The sequence below is a fragment of the Coenobita brevimanus genome, chromosome 31, assembly GCF_032717465.1.
Source record: "Coenobita brevimanus isolate Jiangsu-jjx chromosome 31, ASM3271746v2, whole genome shotgun sequence".
Classification (NCBI taxonomy): domain Eukaryota; kingdom Metazoa; phylum Arthropoda; class Malacostraca; order Decapoda; family Coenobitidae; genus Coenobita; species Coenobita brevimanus.
Window position 1 is genome coordinate 19,931,739 of NC_136984.1, and position 16,742 is coordinate 19,948,480.

A 16,742-nucleotide genomic window follows, 5' to 3' on the forward strand; every position below is an offset into this window, starting at 1 on the left:
GCGGTATTTATCTTCATAGTGTAACTGGAGATGTATATGGTGGGATACTTATTGGCAGAGTTAAGGAAATAACAGGGGAATTAGTTGGAGAAGAACAGGGAGGTTTTTGAAAGGGACAGGTTGTGTAGATCAGATATTCATTCTTAGGTCTTTGATGGAGAAGTTTCTAGAAAAGAAAAAAGAAGCTGTATGCAGCCTTCATGGATTTGGTGAAAGCATATGACAGGGTGGATATACAAGAAGTGAGGAAAATAATAAGAATATACGGAGCAAATGGGAAGTTGCTGAATGCAGTGAAGAGTATGTATGAGGGTGCTAAGGCTGTAGTGCACATGGGCAATGAACTGAGTGAATTTATCTATTTTAAGGTTGGATTGAAAGAGGGATGTGTCTTGTCTCAATGGTTGTTCAGTCTGTTTATGGGTGTGTTTCACGGGGGGATGTGAATTTATGAATTAAAGAATGCTGGATGTTACTTGATATAGAGACAATGAATTGACTTGTGAAAATCAAGCAGTAAGTTTTACTTTATGCCGGCTTACTTCGCCGATTCTCTAAGGACGAGAATTTATAAACTTTCTCAATAGTACACAGCAGAGATTAATTACTCACGCATGCTGTTTGTTAGTACTGTTAGCCTCTTGAGAAAGTGACTCCACCCCTGACAATCAATAACTAATGCTATTAATGATAAACAGGTTCTTGCCAGTGCACTAACTCCTGGCTGGCACAATGAATTTAAGCTTGATACAAAAGTACTGGTATAAGTACCAGTTATGAATAATGCAAAGCGTTTGTGCAAACTAGGAGCGGCAACTAAAATACGCTAAAATGTGGAGAAATAAAACGCGCGTTTAACTACATTAAGCTCAAAGAAAAAGAACTGTAAATTTATTAATTACAATGAAATAAATTTACGTTACATGAGTTTCAAAATGAATTCAAAATAACAAGGAGCATACACTCACTCGCTTAATCAAATGCTAAACACTTAAACCTGATTAAGGTAGACACCAACAAGCAATCATGGCAGCTCATAAGAAAATCAAGAGAAGATACTTGCCAGGCTACTGCCCACAAAGATGGTGTGCGGTATGCGGCAAAGCAGCAGCCAAAACCGCTGCCTTCGTATGCTGTGAAGGTGCTGCAGACTGCCCCAGTGTCTGCCACACCTTCTGTCTCGGTGACCGCGAGACATTCTCGTGTCATGAAACACAAGACCTGTGCACCATGAGCAACATTGACTATGTGGTTACCTATGTAGGTGACAATGAGCCCCCACCCCCATCCCTTCCTGCCACAGACGACGTAAACGGAAGCACGGATGGGGATGAGGATGATAAGCAATGCTTCATGTAACTAGAGAAAGAGGAACTTGTGGCTCACATCCTCAGTCTTCAGAGTGAAGTATCGAGAGGAAATACCCTCATTCAGTCCTTACAACTTCAGCGTAATTGGATCATTGATAAAAAGCCACAAATACTCGAAGTTTTAAACCTTATAGAAACTCTGCAAGATGCTAGAGAGGCAGATTCCAGGACCAGTACCTGCTCCATTGCAACCAGTGCGTTACCCTCTGCCATAGACGAAGCATGGGAGAGAGCCTGTGCTTCCTCAGACCGATGGAGGCAATGGTGGCACTCGGGGTTGCCAAAGCCTCTGAGGCACATATGGCAGCAGCACCAACAAACAAGCTCATCATCATCAACAACAACCACCGATCCTACCATGATAATGGCCAACACCACTCAAAACTCTGGAATGGAGCTGCTCACTGAAGAGAACACTACCAGTGGGGAAAGAGGTAGTAACAGCACCTACAACAACATTAACAACAGGAACAGTAATGGAAGAAATGACAGCAACAACAGAGGTACAACCCAACCTCCCACTGACAATAACAATTACAACAACAGAAATAACAATGGAAGCAACAACAACAACAACAGAAATAACAGTGGAAACATCAACAGAAATACCAATGGTAGCAACAACAACAGAAATATCAGTTGAACCAACAACAACTACAGCAACAACAATAACAGAAATAATGATGGTAGCAATAGCCAATAAAGACATTCAGGGCCAGAGTGATTCCCCAATCGATGACAATGTGGAGGACAAAGTTTACATAGCATTAGAGGAAGAAACAGTCAAAAATGATGATCAGGTAATGTGGCAAAAGGTCAGGTATGGAGATGAGTTAGTGAGTGAAACAATGCTTATAATGCCTATATTACTGTTTGAAAACCAATATACTCTCGTAGTACATATAGATTTGTACCAAGTAAATCAACAAATACCGTTTATGAGTGGTGTGAAATAGCTACCCTCCCATAGAACTAGTTTTCTTTGGTGCCAGCCTGTTAAAATACCCAGTCAGGTAAGGATCGAGTATTTTAAACCTCAGGTGAGGGATTTCTCTATGAAATTTCGATGTTTCTCACCAAAAGCGGAGGTTTTAGTCAAAAAATTTTTTTTTGGAAAATACCTTGGGATTGGGGGGGTGTCGGAGGTGCGAAATAGCTCGGGACGTGACGGGTTAATCTGGTACAAATTTACGTGTGGTACAAGAATATATTGGTTTTCACACAAAAATATAGGTGATATAAGCATTGTTTCATTCACGAACACATGAAAATTTTCAGTTTCTTGCACAGTTGACTTACTGTGACTGTTGTTTCAACTTACATTCTATTTTTCAACTTACATTATACTTTTCCACTAACTTTATACCAGTCTCCACCTTATATAACTTATCACATATTTACAGACCTTACTATTATAGTGAGTGTCATATTATTGCATATTTACAGGCCTTACTATTACAGTGAGCCTAGTATTATCTCAAGCACACATGGTATCAGTAATGTACTAAAATGTACTAAGGTGTGGTAGAGGAAGGTGTCCCGTGTATATGCACCAAAAATCATGCACAAAATTTGGAAAATGTGCAAACAACGGACATTGCAATAGCAAAACATACATCGTACGTCATGGGGACTGAGGGTGGGAAAAAATTGCGATTTGCATCGTACGTCATGGGTACGGGGTAGGTTAAGTGTGTGTAGTAGGGATAAAAATCTCCTACTAGTTCGAAATTGGTGGAAACAGGTCAAGCTCAAGGTCATATTCAGAGCCGAGCTAGATAGGCTATGTATCAGCTTGTGGCTGGTGTGATTCCCCCTTGGCGGGCGTGTAATGTACTTTTTTTTTTCTTGCACCCATATTTCTACAGATCCATGGCCATTCTCCCTGTTTCTCTCCAAATAATCTTCCCATCTTAATTCCCCTTTTGAATTTTCAACTTCTATTCCAAACATCCAAAATTTCTTATCTCCTTCACTAGATTTCTCTCCTCTTCTCTCCCTCCCTTTCCCTCCGTCGCTTCTTCCCTCAGCTCCCACACCCTACCCCAGTGTTGTAAGTCTTCATTCAACCACACACTGGTAGTAACGACGCCAACAGCCACAACTGTGATGGCATTTAAGAGGAATTGTTGTGGTGGTAATGGCGACCATAGTCTTGGCGATGGTGATGCTGTGATGACGATGGTGGTGGTTGTTGTGGTTGCGGTGTATGGTGCTGAAAGTAGTGATGATGATGTGTGGTGGTGATGGGGATGATGTTGATGTTGATGATGATGATGATGATGATGATGATACTTCATGTGTGATGGTAAAAGCAGCGATGGAAGTAGTGATGGGGATGTTATAATGACATTGGTGGTGATAATGAAAAAGGGACTGAATTATATTACAGTTCTTACTTTGGTTACAGGTTTTAAGTTTTACTTTTGCCATCCCGGGACTGTTGTTTTGAATTATACGGGAACACCTTTGTAATGAAATATATAATTGAGACAAGATCTAAATTTTACATTTTGAGAAGTTTCTAAAGTGGAATAAAAATGAGAAGTGCAGAGGATGGAGGATGGCAACTGGGTGCGGAGGGTGAGAGACGTGAATGTTGAGGGTGGAGCTGTGAGAGGCAGACTGAAGAAGACTTGGGACGAAATCATAGAGAGTGACCTCAAAGATAAGGGACAGAATCAAGTGGCTGTCAGATGAGGAGCTGCCATTAAGTACCAAGGCCAATGCACGTAAGCGTGTTGGAGTGCGTGATGAGCGAAAGTGCTTTTTGTAAATATTCCTATCATCATAATTTTATCACGGTGTAAACTTTCAACATTTCTGGTGAGAATGTTGAAGCATGACAGAAGAATAATTGAGCTAAACTATTTACTTTATCGTTTATTCTCTCCTTCACGTTTTCCATCTGCATGTGCATATAGCGAGGCCCCGTTGCATTTATTACAAGCACAAGCACAGTGTTCAATTCTCTCCTCCCGACTTACCACGTCAACGAACTGCGCTGGTAAACGCTTGGCTATTGATGGAATGATAAAATCACGATATTTTGCAATTACTTTCTTATTTCACCCCGTAAACATAGAAAAAACGCCCAGGTACAATTATGAACAAAATATTCGATATTTAATTGTTAGAATTCATCAAAGAAAATATAATATTACTATCGGAAACCTTTTCAAATTCGATTTCACAGTAGAGATGCCAAATGAAGCTCTCGGTACATTCCTTTGCAAAGCTGGGATTCCAAGGGTTCTTTGGTCTCATGAGTAATATATAGCTAAACACAAAATATATTAAATGTATCTGCTGCCTGCTGGAAGAATTTCTTCTCTGTCTTACATGGCAGAAAAGTTATTAGCTCCCGAAATCCATCGTGGTCGGGTCGTGTCGTGTCGGGCCGCATATTTCTCATCTGAATGAAGAGTAAACATCACTTTGCAACACTTCCTTGCTTCACTTCTTCGTAATCAGTTATTGGCATGTTCCAGTATAAGTATAATGCAAGTGATATCCTGTACTGAACCTTTCATAACTGCTATTGTTGTTGTAATAAGCTTTCTATCAATTTTTTACAGATATATCTGAAAGAGGCATATTAAGAACAGTCTACATCTGATACCTAACAGAATACGTACTAAAGTTGTTCCTGGAGTACAAAAATCACAATGCCTGTCTGATTCTTCTAAGCACGTCACAAGTTTTCAATATCTGTGCCGTATAGGTTTGACCAAGACAGAGGTTACGGTTATCATATAAACAGCCAGAAGGGAACGGGATTAGGGGCGCATACAGTGACTCGGATCCCTACCAAAAAATTATTAAGTTATGAAGCAAAATACATGACCATAGACATATACGAAAAAAAAAAAGTATCATAACACTATTCTTAGAGATCTGGGACCTCTTTTCCAGCACTGACCAAGTATCCACAGTTTGCAAATTAAACCTATCCGTCTACCTTCTACATATAACCTGTCTGTCCCTACCCTACTTCTTATTCAGGATGAATCATAGGCCTCAGACGACGATAGGCCACACCAAACTTAACCCTTTGAACCCGGGGATACATTTTCCTTCAGATTCTTGCCATTTGCTTGCTTTTTATTTAGCTTAAGATGCACTTTCCAAAATTTTGAAGGAAAATATAGTTTTAATGCAGCCTTCCAATATGAGAGGCCTTTCTTCAGCTGAGTAAAATCGTCTGCCAACACCATGAATAAAGTAAAATGGCGTCATCTTTAGCCATGGGGAAATTAAATCACCTGGGAAACAAATTAACTTGGTAAAATCTACCACCTTCTGGAAGGGTTAATATGTACTGTTTTTAACCCTTAGACGACGAGATGCCACTCCCAAGTTAAATAAATCGACCTGTTGTAGTAGGAATTTACAACATAGGACTTATCAGATGTATGGAAGTGAAACTTGGACCCTGTTGAAGGACACAAGTCAAGAGTAAGGGCAGTGGAAGTGAGTTTTTTTAGTGCAGCATGTGTAATTACATGGAAAGACAAGCAGACAAACGAGAGAGTAAATGGACTTTGTTGTGTTGATGTGGATGTCGGGTTACAGGAGAGATAGGCAGACAAATGAGGAAGTAACTGAGCACTGTGGTGTTCATGTGGATGAGACTGAAAGGGTTAAAGGATATACTCCGAGATATTACGGACATGCTAAGAGTATGGAGAATAAAAGACTGACAAAGGTAAACCTGTTCAGACAAATTTAAATATTTATTTAGATCATGTACAAAGAAATATAGTAGAGAATACTAATTTTTATATGTAATTATTGACAGTCAGCTCTCATGGCAACATAATAAGACATATAAATAATAAAATGACAAAAAGCAATGGAGTGTTGTGTAAAGCAAGAAAATTCTTGAATACTACTGCTTTAGTTACTTTAAATAACTGCTTCATTTATCCATATCATACTTATGGCATTGAGGTGTCGGAGTCTGCAAATGACTCTTCTATTCAGTATGTTTTTAAATCACAAAAAAGAACATTAAGAATAAATAAATCTTCCTAATGCAGAGATCATGTAGGCCTTCTATTTCGATCCCTTAAACTGCTACCATTTCCGAAAGTTTACCAATACTGTATAGGTAAATGAATGTTTATACTCGTATTAGTGAAAAATCTTGTGCCAAAAGAATTTTGTGATATGAAATACTGTGTATGTAAAATAATGTTTAAATTAGTGGAAAGTCTTGTGCCAAAAGAATTTTGTGATATGATCAGTGCAAGTGAAGAAGTCTAATCTTATCCTACCAGACAGAGAGGCCACCTACGTGTTGCAATGGTTAGAACAACTTTAGTCCATAGCACTTATAGGTATAGAGATAAACAATTATGGAATAAAATGTTACCAAACTTAAGCCATCAGTTTTTATTTTCTGCTTATAATTGTACGCTGATAAATTATCTCCGTGACTATTGAGTAGCCTATTCTGTATTTTTATCGAATATTATGACTGCAAAGTAATATTATAAGCAGTTCCCACCACTAACATTTTACCTGTTCCTAACAGTGTATTTGTAAAAAGAAAAATCATGAAGACCCATATACTAAACGGTATCAAGTCCTCATTGTCACGAATAATTTATTTTAGATATCTCTTTCTATTGCCAGACACCTTAATCCCTTAAGAATGGCCACAAACAAATCACCTTCAGGTCTCCCTGTCCCCTGCCATTTCACTGCCCTGCTCCCCGCTCACACACCCCTCTCTCATTTATCTCCCCACTCCCTCCCTCCATCTCATCCTTTGCCTCCCCCTCCCTCTCCCCCCCTCCACCTCACTCACATACACTCTCCTCGTTGTCTCTCACTCTCCATATGGCCAAAGCACCTCAAAGTGTTTCTCCTAACGCTTCCTATCACATCCACATCCACACCACATCGCTCCTTCACATCCTTGTTTGTCAGTCTGTCTCTCCATGTGACTCCACAGACTCCTCTCAAGTAACTCATTTCCACTGCTCTCACTCTTGACTTCTGTCCCTCCATCAAGGTCCAAGCTTCACTTCCATACATTACAGTGTATCACAATACTGTCAAGTAGTAGCATTTTCATTTCCATGCTCACTTCCCTGTTTCTTATCACTGCTTTCAAAGAACCAGTAACCTTTCTTCCTTATTGTACCCTTTCAAGCACCTCTCTAAACTTCCATCCTTACTCATCACACTACCCAAGTACTTAAACTCACTCACATATTCCATTTCCTCCTCATCCAACCTCACTGTACATATTTAAGATATAATATGGCAAAAAATGCAATATGTATATGCATATCCATGACAATAAATATTTGAATTAAAACTGAATTGACAAGAATGGTGTACACCTGTATGTGAGTGAGGGGGAGACTAAGGATGAGATGTAGGGATGGAGTGGAATATATGAGGGAGAGGGATGTTAATTGGAGGAAGGGGAGTCAAATGGCAGAGGACGGTGTGACTTGGAGGTGACATATTTGTGGCAACCCCTTACAGGATTAAGGCGTCCTGCAATAGATATAGATAGATAGATAAGTGAGACAGGACCACGTGAAGGCGCCTTCTTTATGGCCACCCCTTTACTGGATTAAGACTTCTAACCATAGGAAGATAGAGAAACAGAATTCAGAATATATAAATCCATGTGCAAACTTCACGAAAAATGCTTTAGGTAATATATTTTTATGCACAGTTCAGGATACATTTTGGTTGTTTGCTGTAATAACATAAAATCTCAACTCCTTCAGTCACATTCTTCATTCTTGTTAACATCACACAATTTTACTAAGCTTTTGGATGATCTTATCTAGAAAATTGATAAAGGAAGGATATATTTTACCTCTCCATTCGAAAATGAGTAAACAAAGTTGAATATTAGTTTTGGACGAAGTCAGAACATGACGAAAGCCATGGTACTGAAGTGGTTATATTCAAATGTTAATGTAGCTAAAGCCTGATTAATTACCCAGATATGAACAAATAACGCCTTAAAGAAATCTGAGGAAGAAGAAGAAGCAGTAGTGGTGGTAGTAGTAGTAGCAGTAGTAGTAGCAGAATATGAAGAGTTAATGGCATGATGGTATTTGGCCCCCTAGCATAGGGGTAGGCTCAGCACCAACTTCCCTACCACTCTCTTAACGCCTTCAGTACAATAACGTCTTTTTACATCATATTCTTGCTGGTGACACACTGTTTCACTCAGTTTAGTTGTTGTTACTTAATCCTGGGATGTTCGGCCTAGCAGACCCATCGACCACAGTTAAGCTACTGCTTCTGTAAGACCTTCCTGCAGTTACAGAACAGTAAATAAATCGTGGAGGGATATGGCACCATATTCAGTAAACAGCACCTCACCAAGATTAGACTAGGTCCTCTCCCACGCAAGGTGCAGATAAGTATGAGAAGGTTCGGCTCCCGGGTGGATGCCGCAGCGGCCACATCCAGGGGCACAGCATCACCACGTGTACGCTTCTCGTCAGCCCCACTCAATTTAGTAGAGCCCCATGGTAGTGAAGAGGTCACTGAAAATTGTATCTAACCTCTGTAGTTTGAAAATTCTCTCTTCTCATGAGCTACACCGCATGGAAGGTATAATAGAAAAGACGCCATTATATGGATGAGTATAAATATTTTTCTCTCGTTCTAACGACATATAATGTTATTCGCACGAACATACAAAGAACATCACCTTAATGAAAACAAAACAATTAGGTGGCGGCAGTTCTAGGACTCAGATGGGTTACATCTTGATAAACCTGGCATTAACTCAGCCACATCTCCTATTATATTACAATATTTCTGCCGTCAGACGATATCCTTCAGAGTTTTAGAATGACAGGAATTATCACAGCCTTCACTTACTGCCAGTGGTGTGCTCTAAGGTAAAAAAACAAAATGTCTGGAAATACTCTATCTGTCTGCCCATCCATCTATCTATCTATGTGTGTGTGTGTTTGTATGTGGAGAGAGAGAGAGAGAGAGAGAGAGAGAGAGAGAGAGAGAAAGAGGTCACTTGCAGTATTTAGATGGCATACTTACAGGGTGAGTTAGGTTAGGTTATTTTAGGTTTAGTTAGTTTTGGTTAAGTTAGGAGTTTCAGTTAGGTTGTTACTATGGGTTTCAGAGGCCGCGTCCCACTGTTTTTCAGGAATAGCTTATCAACAAACAGTTGGATCAGTATGCATTTCTGGCAGAGCTTGTTGCACAACATGCCCTAATTCTCGGAGCTATAGTGCATTATCAAATGTGGAGAAATAAGGCATTTGTCCCTGACAAGTGATGCTAAAGTCCCACCTTCATGACGAGGAAACGGACAAGGGTTCCGTGACGTTGGTCAGTAGGCTCCACCCACCCCTCCAGCTCTCTCCCGCCCCCCACCCCCACCCCCACCCCCCATTCTCTCTCTCTCTCTCTCTCTCTCTCTCTCTCTCCCTCTCTCTTAAATCGACACTACAGCCAATAGCATGTTCCTTATACATATATTAATGAGGCATGCATTATGCGTTATTATATTTGTAAATCTTTATTTAAGAGTGACAGATGGCCTGACGTAAAGGCAAGAGTAGGGTAGGGTGGTGGGTGATAACGACCATGACTGATGGGAGTGCAATGGTGTGAAGGTCTTCAGGTTTTGTGCGAATTTGTATTGGATTTTTTTGTTCCAATACAGCATCTATTGCAGGAATGGTTCTTGTCTCGTCAGTCTGTGTTTGTAGTCAGGTGGAATGGGACAGTTCAGGCCTGGTCATTTGTTACAGGTTGGGTATGGGTCGGGAAACGGAAAAGGGTGGAAATATGGCCAGGGAGGAAGGGAAGTACGGTATATGTTAAGTACGTTGAGGGAGATGTTGGCGAAAATAAAACACACAATAAAAAAAAAAAAAAAAACGGAGGAGGCTGGGGGAAGACGGGACATTTTTACAATGTTCATAGGAATGCGGAGGGGTTGTTGTGGGCAGGTTCTATTAACACGTCATTGTAGACACTGGAAGGAAGAGGAGACATGTTGGGAGGATAAAATGATGCGAACAAAGTACTCTGCACATATTTTATTTAATCCTTGTCACTATCAAGCAATAAGTCGTCCTCATCATCGCTGTCGAGGCTGGTGATAACCGGATCCACGCCTTCGTGGATGTTGTCCGTGGACCAGTACTCTTCCTCGAAGGCTCAGGATCGTCGGACCTCACCCGCCCACACCTCTGTAGTGGTGCAAAGTCTGGCTTCCTCCAGCCTGGCTTGCAGGTCGGCTCGGGTGAAGTGGTGTAGCAAGGAGTGCACGTGCCGTTTCATGCACCCCCACGCCTGCTCGATGGCGTTGAGCTCAGGATGAGCAGGTGGCAGATGGACGACCTCGTGGCCCCACATGTGAATGATGTTATCAACTGTGTACTGCAGCTCTGGTCCGTTTTGCTTGCAGATGAGCAGCAGCTCAGGTCCTATGGCATGTGGTGGGAAGGGTAGCCTGTGGTCCTCCAGCCATTTTATGAGATTCACTTTCTTGGTGGCATTGGTGGGGCAACGACTCTCCTCTGTCAGCTAGCTGTGATACGGCGCATTATCCATCACCAGTACTGATGGCTTAGCCAGGGACGGCAGGAGGTACGACGTCAGCCAGTGCAGGAACAGCTTGCCATTCATCTCACTGTGGTAGTCGTCGCTGGTGTTCTTGGTGGGGAAGCAGAGGAATGCATTTTCGATGAAACCTTCAGCTGTGCCAGCTGCCACCACCACGAAGCGCTCCCCTTCTCCGGGCGGCACCTGACGGCTGTACGTGGTGCTAATGGCAGGCTGAGTGCTGTCCACCCACTCCATGCTGTGGTTCATCCTGGTGGTGAACCACGTCTCATCCAGGTAAACCACATGCCTCCCTTCCTCCTGGTGCTGTTGGAGTGCCTGGAGAGCGCTAATCTTGGGGCAAACGATGTCCAGGGACTCCATCCTCACATACATCTTCCACTGTGAGGTCTTGTAGCGATATCCCATGTCATGGATGAGTCGCCACACCAATGTTTCCGAGGTTGCCTCAGGGATGATGCTCACCATCTTCAGGTCCACCGTCAGGGAACCAACCGTGAAGCTCTGCTTGGCAGCAAACTGGGTGTGGACGTTATGGAGAATGGCTCTCATAGTGAAATTGTCGAAGTCGGGCTGTGTTCTGGATGCTGTCGGTGTCCCAGGCCGAGACAAGGTGGTGCGCTGGACCATCTTCCAGACCGCCCCCACCGTCATGCCCATGGCCTCTGCAACCCGGTCATAAGGCCTATGTGAGGAAAGGCCAATATGTATGTCTGATGTGGCACATGAAAAAACAAATAAATGCTCTTTATGGCAGTGTAAGCATAGGATATTGGTATAAATACGTTTCTCGTTGTATGGATACCTATAATTATTTTAGTTGTAGCTATCGGGCTCACCACTCAAGTGCAGCCAACGAATGGGTTGCAGGAAAACACCCTTATTATGTGTTACTACCTGAGATGAGGATAATAGCCAACTTACCTATTCAAACCGATCCTTAGCCGATTGGCGGCTTCCTCCTTGCTGTATAAGGAGTAAAGTTGCAAGACAAATGCGTTCCTACAGCTTCGCGGACAATACCGCAACATACACGCCATTATTGGCACCGCTAGAGCCAGTCACGTAAACTGGGGAAAGTTCTGAATAATACACCTTGCCACATATTCTTTGCTCGGTGAATGAGACCTGCGTTAGTGAATCTGTATTAAAGCGCATGCTTGTCCGGTAATTCTGCATCGGAGGTATGGAAGAAGGGAGGGACCGAGGGAGGGGAGGATTGTCAAGGTATTTACCAATGCTACAACATCAATAGCCAATCATCATGTGCCCGAGTAGTATTCATATCCCAATCATATGGATTATTCTAATCGTCCTATAAGGCATACATTGTATGGCCCCATAACCCTGCATCCCCCCTTCCCATACCCCCCACCCAACCAGACCCGCTTCCACATCACCCCACTTTCTCACACACAGTTACCAGACATGCGTTTGCATTATATATTACTGATTCACTGCCATAGGCCTCACTTTGGTTGTTTCGAACCTGTGGTGAGGTGTACTGCCGTAAGCCCTCTTCACAATGAAACACACACACACACACACACACACACACACACACACACACACACACACACACACACACCTGAAAACCTTCACACCATTGCACTCCCATCAATCTTCGTCGTTATCAACCACCACCCTACCCTACTCTGGCATTTACTTCAGGTCTCTGTCACTCTTAAATAAAGATTTACAAATATAATAATGCATAATGCATCCCTCATTAATATATGTATAAGGCACATGCTATTGGCCGTAGTGTCGATTAGAGAGAGAGAGAGAGAGAGAGAGAGAGAGAGAGAGAGAGAGAGAGAGAGAGAGAGAGAGAGGGAGAGAGAGAGAGAATGGGGGGGGGTGCGGGTGGGGGCGGGAGAGAGCTGGAGGGGTGGGTGGAGCCTACTGACCAACGTCACGGAACCCTTGTCCGTTTCCTCGTCATGAAGGTGGGACTTTAGCATCGCTTGTCAGGGACAAATGCCTTATTTCTCCACATTTGATAATGCACTATATCACCGAGAATTAGGGCATGGTGTGCAACAAGCTCTGCCAGAAATGCATACAGATCCAACTGTTTGTTGATAAGTTATTCCCGAAAAACAGTGGGACACGTCCTCTGAAACCCATAGTAGGTCATTTTGGGCTTGGTTAAATTAAGAAAGTTAGTTGAGGTTTGTTTAGCTTGGGATAGTTTCGGTCAGGTTTGGCTGGGCTATTTTAGGCTTGGTTAGGTTAATTTTAGACTGGTCAGAATAGGTTAGGTCAGGTAAGGTCATTTTGGTTAGATGAAGCATCGTGCCCGGTCCTCCCTCTATCGTGTCTTATGCGTACTGATACAAAGGGATCACTGAGCACTGGCGAGTCCTGAGAACATGACATCTATATCAAATAAGTCTTACACTCAGCATTCTATACCTGTGGCCATTTGACCATAACACTCCCAAGGACATTCACGGCCTTACCGTTAACGCCTAAAGGAAAGGATGTGTTTTTCTTTTTATTCTTGTCATTTCCCGAAGTTCTTATTCAGTTTAGGATGTCTTTTTAAACTGGAAGACCTTCATATAGCCTTTAAAGAAGCGCTTCAGTATGAGAAACGCATCGGAGTGTAATAAACGTCTCGTAGCAGGAAGAAAAGCCCCCCCAAATAAGCCCCTTCTGAAGGGTTAAGCTGTGTGCAAAGATTTAACTAAATTTTCTGTCATTGACAGCTATTTTGGAACACTGTAACTGCTAAATGTGACTAATCTGAATCGCACATTACAGAATGCATTCAGCAACGACACGAATGGTTAGACACCGTACTATTAATGTATGCATTAGAATTTTTTGTCCAAAACTGAAGACTTGTCCATAGTGTCTTCGTCAGATTTGGAATAAAGTACGAATCATAGCTCCCTTGTATTTAGGTCATGTTCATTTATGAATTACGTGTCTTGATTATTCAGTAAATATTCTTACAAGTTTTATCTTATTGTGCACGTGCACACACACACACACACACACACACACACACACACACACACACACACACACACACACACACACACACACACGTGCACTAGCAATGACTTTTATGTGTTTCAGTCAGTGAGGGAAGTAATACACACATGAGCAGTGCATTCAGATTATATTTGATAAAGCACATAGGGACCCTGCAAGCAAAGCAATAGAAGAATGCAGCAGCCATACACACAAAATGAAAGTGATAATCGACAGATCATTATGTTTGACTTGTCTGCATCCTTGGCCAGAAATTTATCACATATTTAGTTATCTCTTTCCTTCAGTGTAATCTCGAATCTTTTTACTTGGTTCCTGTTAACATCTAAGTTATTTTGTTAACTTTGGAGTAACCATTCGTAATGAAGGAATTGTAAACAGTCTTCTTAACCACTTTCCAATCTTATTTTCCCCCTAAGTTGAATGAAATTGTATAAAAGTAGCGAAAATAAGTTTAGAAATAAGGAACGCTGTTAGACTGAGACATGATTGGTTCTGGCTGGGAAATAACACAGCAGATGAAGAAATGCACAGATTTGAGTACTGTGTCCAGGGAATTCTTCATCCTTATCCTCCTCCATCTCATCATCATCATCACCATCATCATCATCATATTATGGAACCTCACTTCTTTCCCTCATTTCAGTCGACAAATATACAACGGATTCTGACAAATCATCATCACCATTATCATCACCCTAACTCTTTTCTTCCGTCATAAGGAAAGGGTGAGTTAGGATCTAGAAAGAAGCAAAGAGGAAGCACGCAAGTAGGAAATTACCTAATCCAAATATACTTGTAGATAAGCAAAGAAGAAAAAAAAAACGTTGGTTATAATATCAAAGAACTGTATATACTTAACAATTATCCTATCACCTCACCCACTTCACAAAAGAAGAGGTCATCCATATTTCTTCTTGCTCTCTCCACACGATTTTATATCCTTTTTGGGGAGACTGTTCAAACGGAAGGAGAGTTAGATCTTAGTTTTCTCTAACTCCTTCCTTAAGACATGTCCTTCCAAAATCAAGTAAAATTGTCTGGAGGTGTCAAGAACAAAATATGACCTAGTGGTAGTGAATGGGAAGGGGTGGATGTGCAGGGGACTATGTTGAATCCAGTCGAAGGTCTTCCAGGGAGAGACGATTTTCAGTACCTTGTATCCGGACGTACTGTGTGTGTGTGTGTGTGTGTGTGTGTGTGTGTGTGTGTGTGTGTGTGTGTGTGTGTGTGTGTGTGTCTGTGTGTGTGTGTATCCTTGCCACCTTCAAACAATCACCTCAACTCAGAATAAACCATCACTTATGTCAGGGTTAAATATATACTCCATAAACCTCGTCACAACCTAAGTCAACCTCAGCTGAATAAAATCGTCTGAAGGCAATGAGAATACACAGCAAAATACGTCATCGGACTGAAGGTGTTACTCTTGTCCTTAATTAATCCAGTCCATTGATGCAGGCTGTGAAACGATCCATCTGATCCTGGAAAAATAATGATAAAAAATGAATACTATAAATAATGTGGTTAATAATGAAGCTTACACTCTGGCTGTCTCTCTCATCCCTCTAACTAGAAAAGCCAAGCTGTGTATTGCCTGACCCTTTGGGGCTCTTGGCCTTGAAAGAAACAAGAATGGCTGAAGACAATCCTATAGAGATTATGTAAAGAATTTGACTTCGTATTCGCAAAGAATCTATATATATATATATATATATATATATATATATATATATATATATATATATATATATATATATATATATATATATATTATATTTATATATATATGAGGCGCTGAGTTCATTACCGGGCTAAGTGCCAAGATGGCCGCCAAGCACCTACACGCACCAACAAGTAGCTAAGCCATCCCTCTATATGTTGGAAGTAAAAAAGTGCTAAGAAACAACCTACAAAGGGGTCAAAACCCTTGTTAAGTAGACATGTGTGTTGTGCCGTCGTGCCACGCACCAAAAAAACCTGTCCTGTTCCGCACTAGCGCTCAAGGCAGGCGACTGGGTCGCTTTTCCTATGAGTTCTGCCTGTCCTATGTTCCCTATGTCGACTCCCCGTGGTGTTGAAGCGAATGTGAGAGCATTACCGGGCAATAATCCAGCCCCTTTCCTTACCCCCGTTGAAGCTGGCGAATCAGATAATCGGGTTGCACTGCAGCTTGCCAATAAGCTGATGCCTGACACTACTCCCACCAGCAGCTGTAGTGCATAGTAACTTACTGCTTTCTCAATATTATTATATTCTTTAACCATTATTACTGTTATTATTATTATTGCTATTTTGTCTGTGAAGTTCCTGGTACTCGAGGCATTGTATTTTTTTTTTTTTTTTATTCAGGTTACAGGTTCGTTTTTTTATCATTCAGGTTGCAGGGGTTTTCTAATAATGTCCTGATACACTGAATGCTGTCTTACTTTTTTATTATTATCAGCAGTATAATAATTTATTATGTTTTTCTTGATGTTTGTGATGTGGTTCGTGTTTATTGGTAGTTAAAACCTCCAAGAAAAACACGCACTAAGTTTCCGACCATTAAACTGCTATGATTGTGAAAATAATAATAATTATGTCATAGAACTTTAGTGGTAGGTGGTGGTGACCATCGTCCACTCATTTGATGTAGCGCTGCCTACTTCTTTCTTAGCCTTTATCGTTTTTTTTTTTTGTGCCTGCCCTTCTCTCTTCCGAGTTCTCCTATCTTTCCTGTCACTTCTTATTGCTTTTCTTTCCTTTACATGTGACATTACATTGACTGACAAGCCAAAT

General features: G+C 41.5%; 1 protein-coding gene across 1 annotated transcript; it reads right to left on the bottom strand.

The window, feature by feature from the left end:
- Nucleotides 1-10,547: 10,547 nt before the first annotated feature.
- On the bottom strand, nt 10,548-11,615 carry LOC145395517 (uncharacterized). The gene is made up of 2 exons (XM_080269126.1): nt 10,947-11,615; nt 10,548-10,916 (listed from the first exon to the last, which is right to left on the bottom strand). Exons 1-2 carry the CDS (start codon nt 11,613-11,615, stop codon nt 10,548-10,550), a joined length of 1,038 nt encoding a protein of 345 aa, XP_080125252.1.
- Between the last annotated feature and the right edge of the window lie 5,127 nt (nt 11,616-16,742).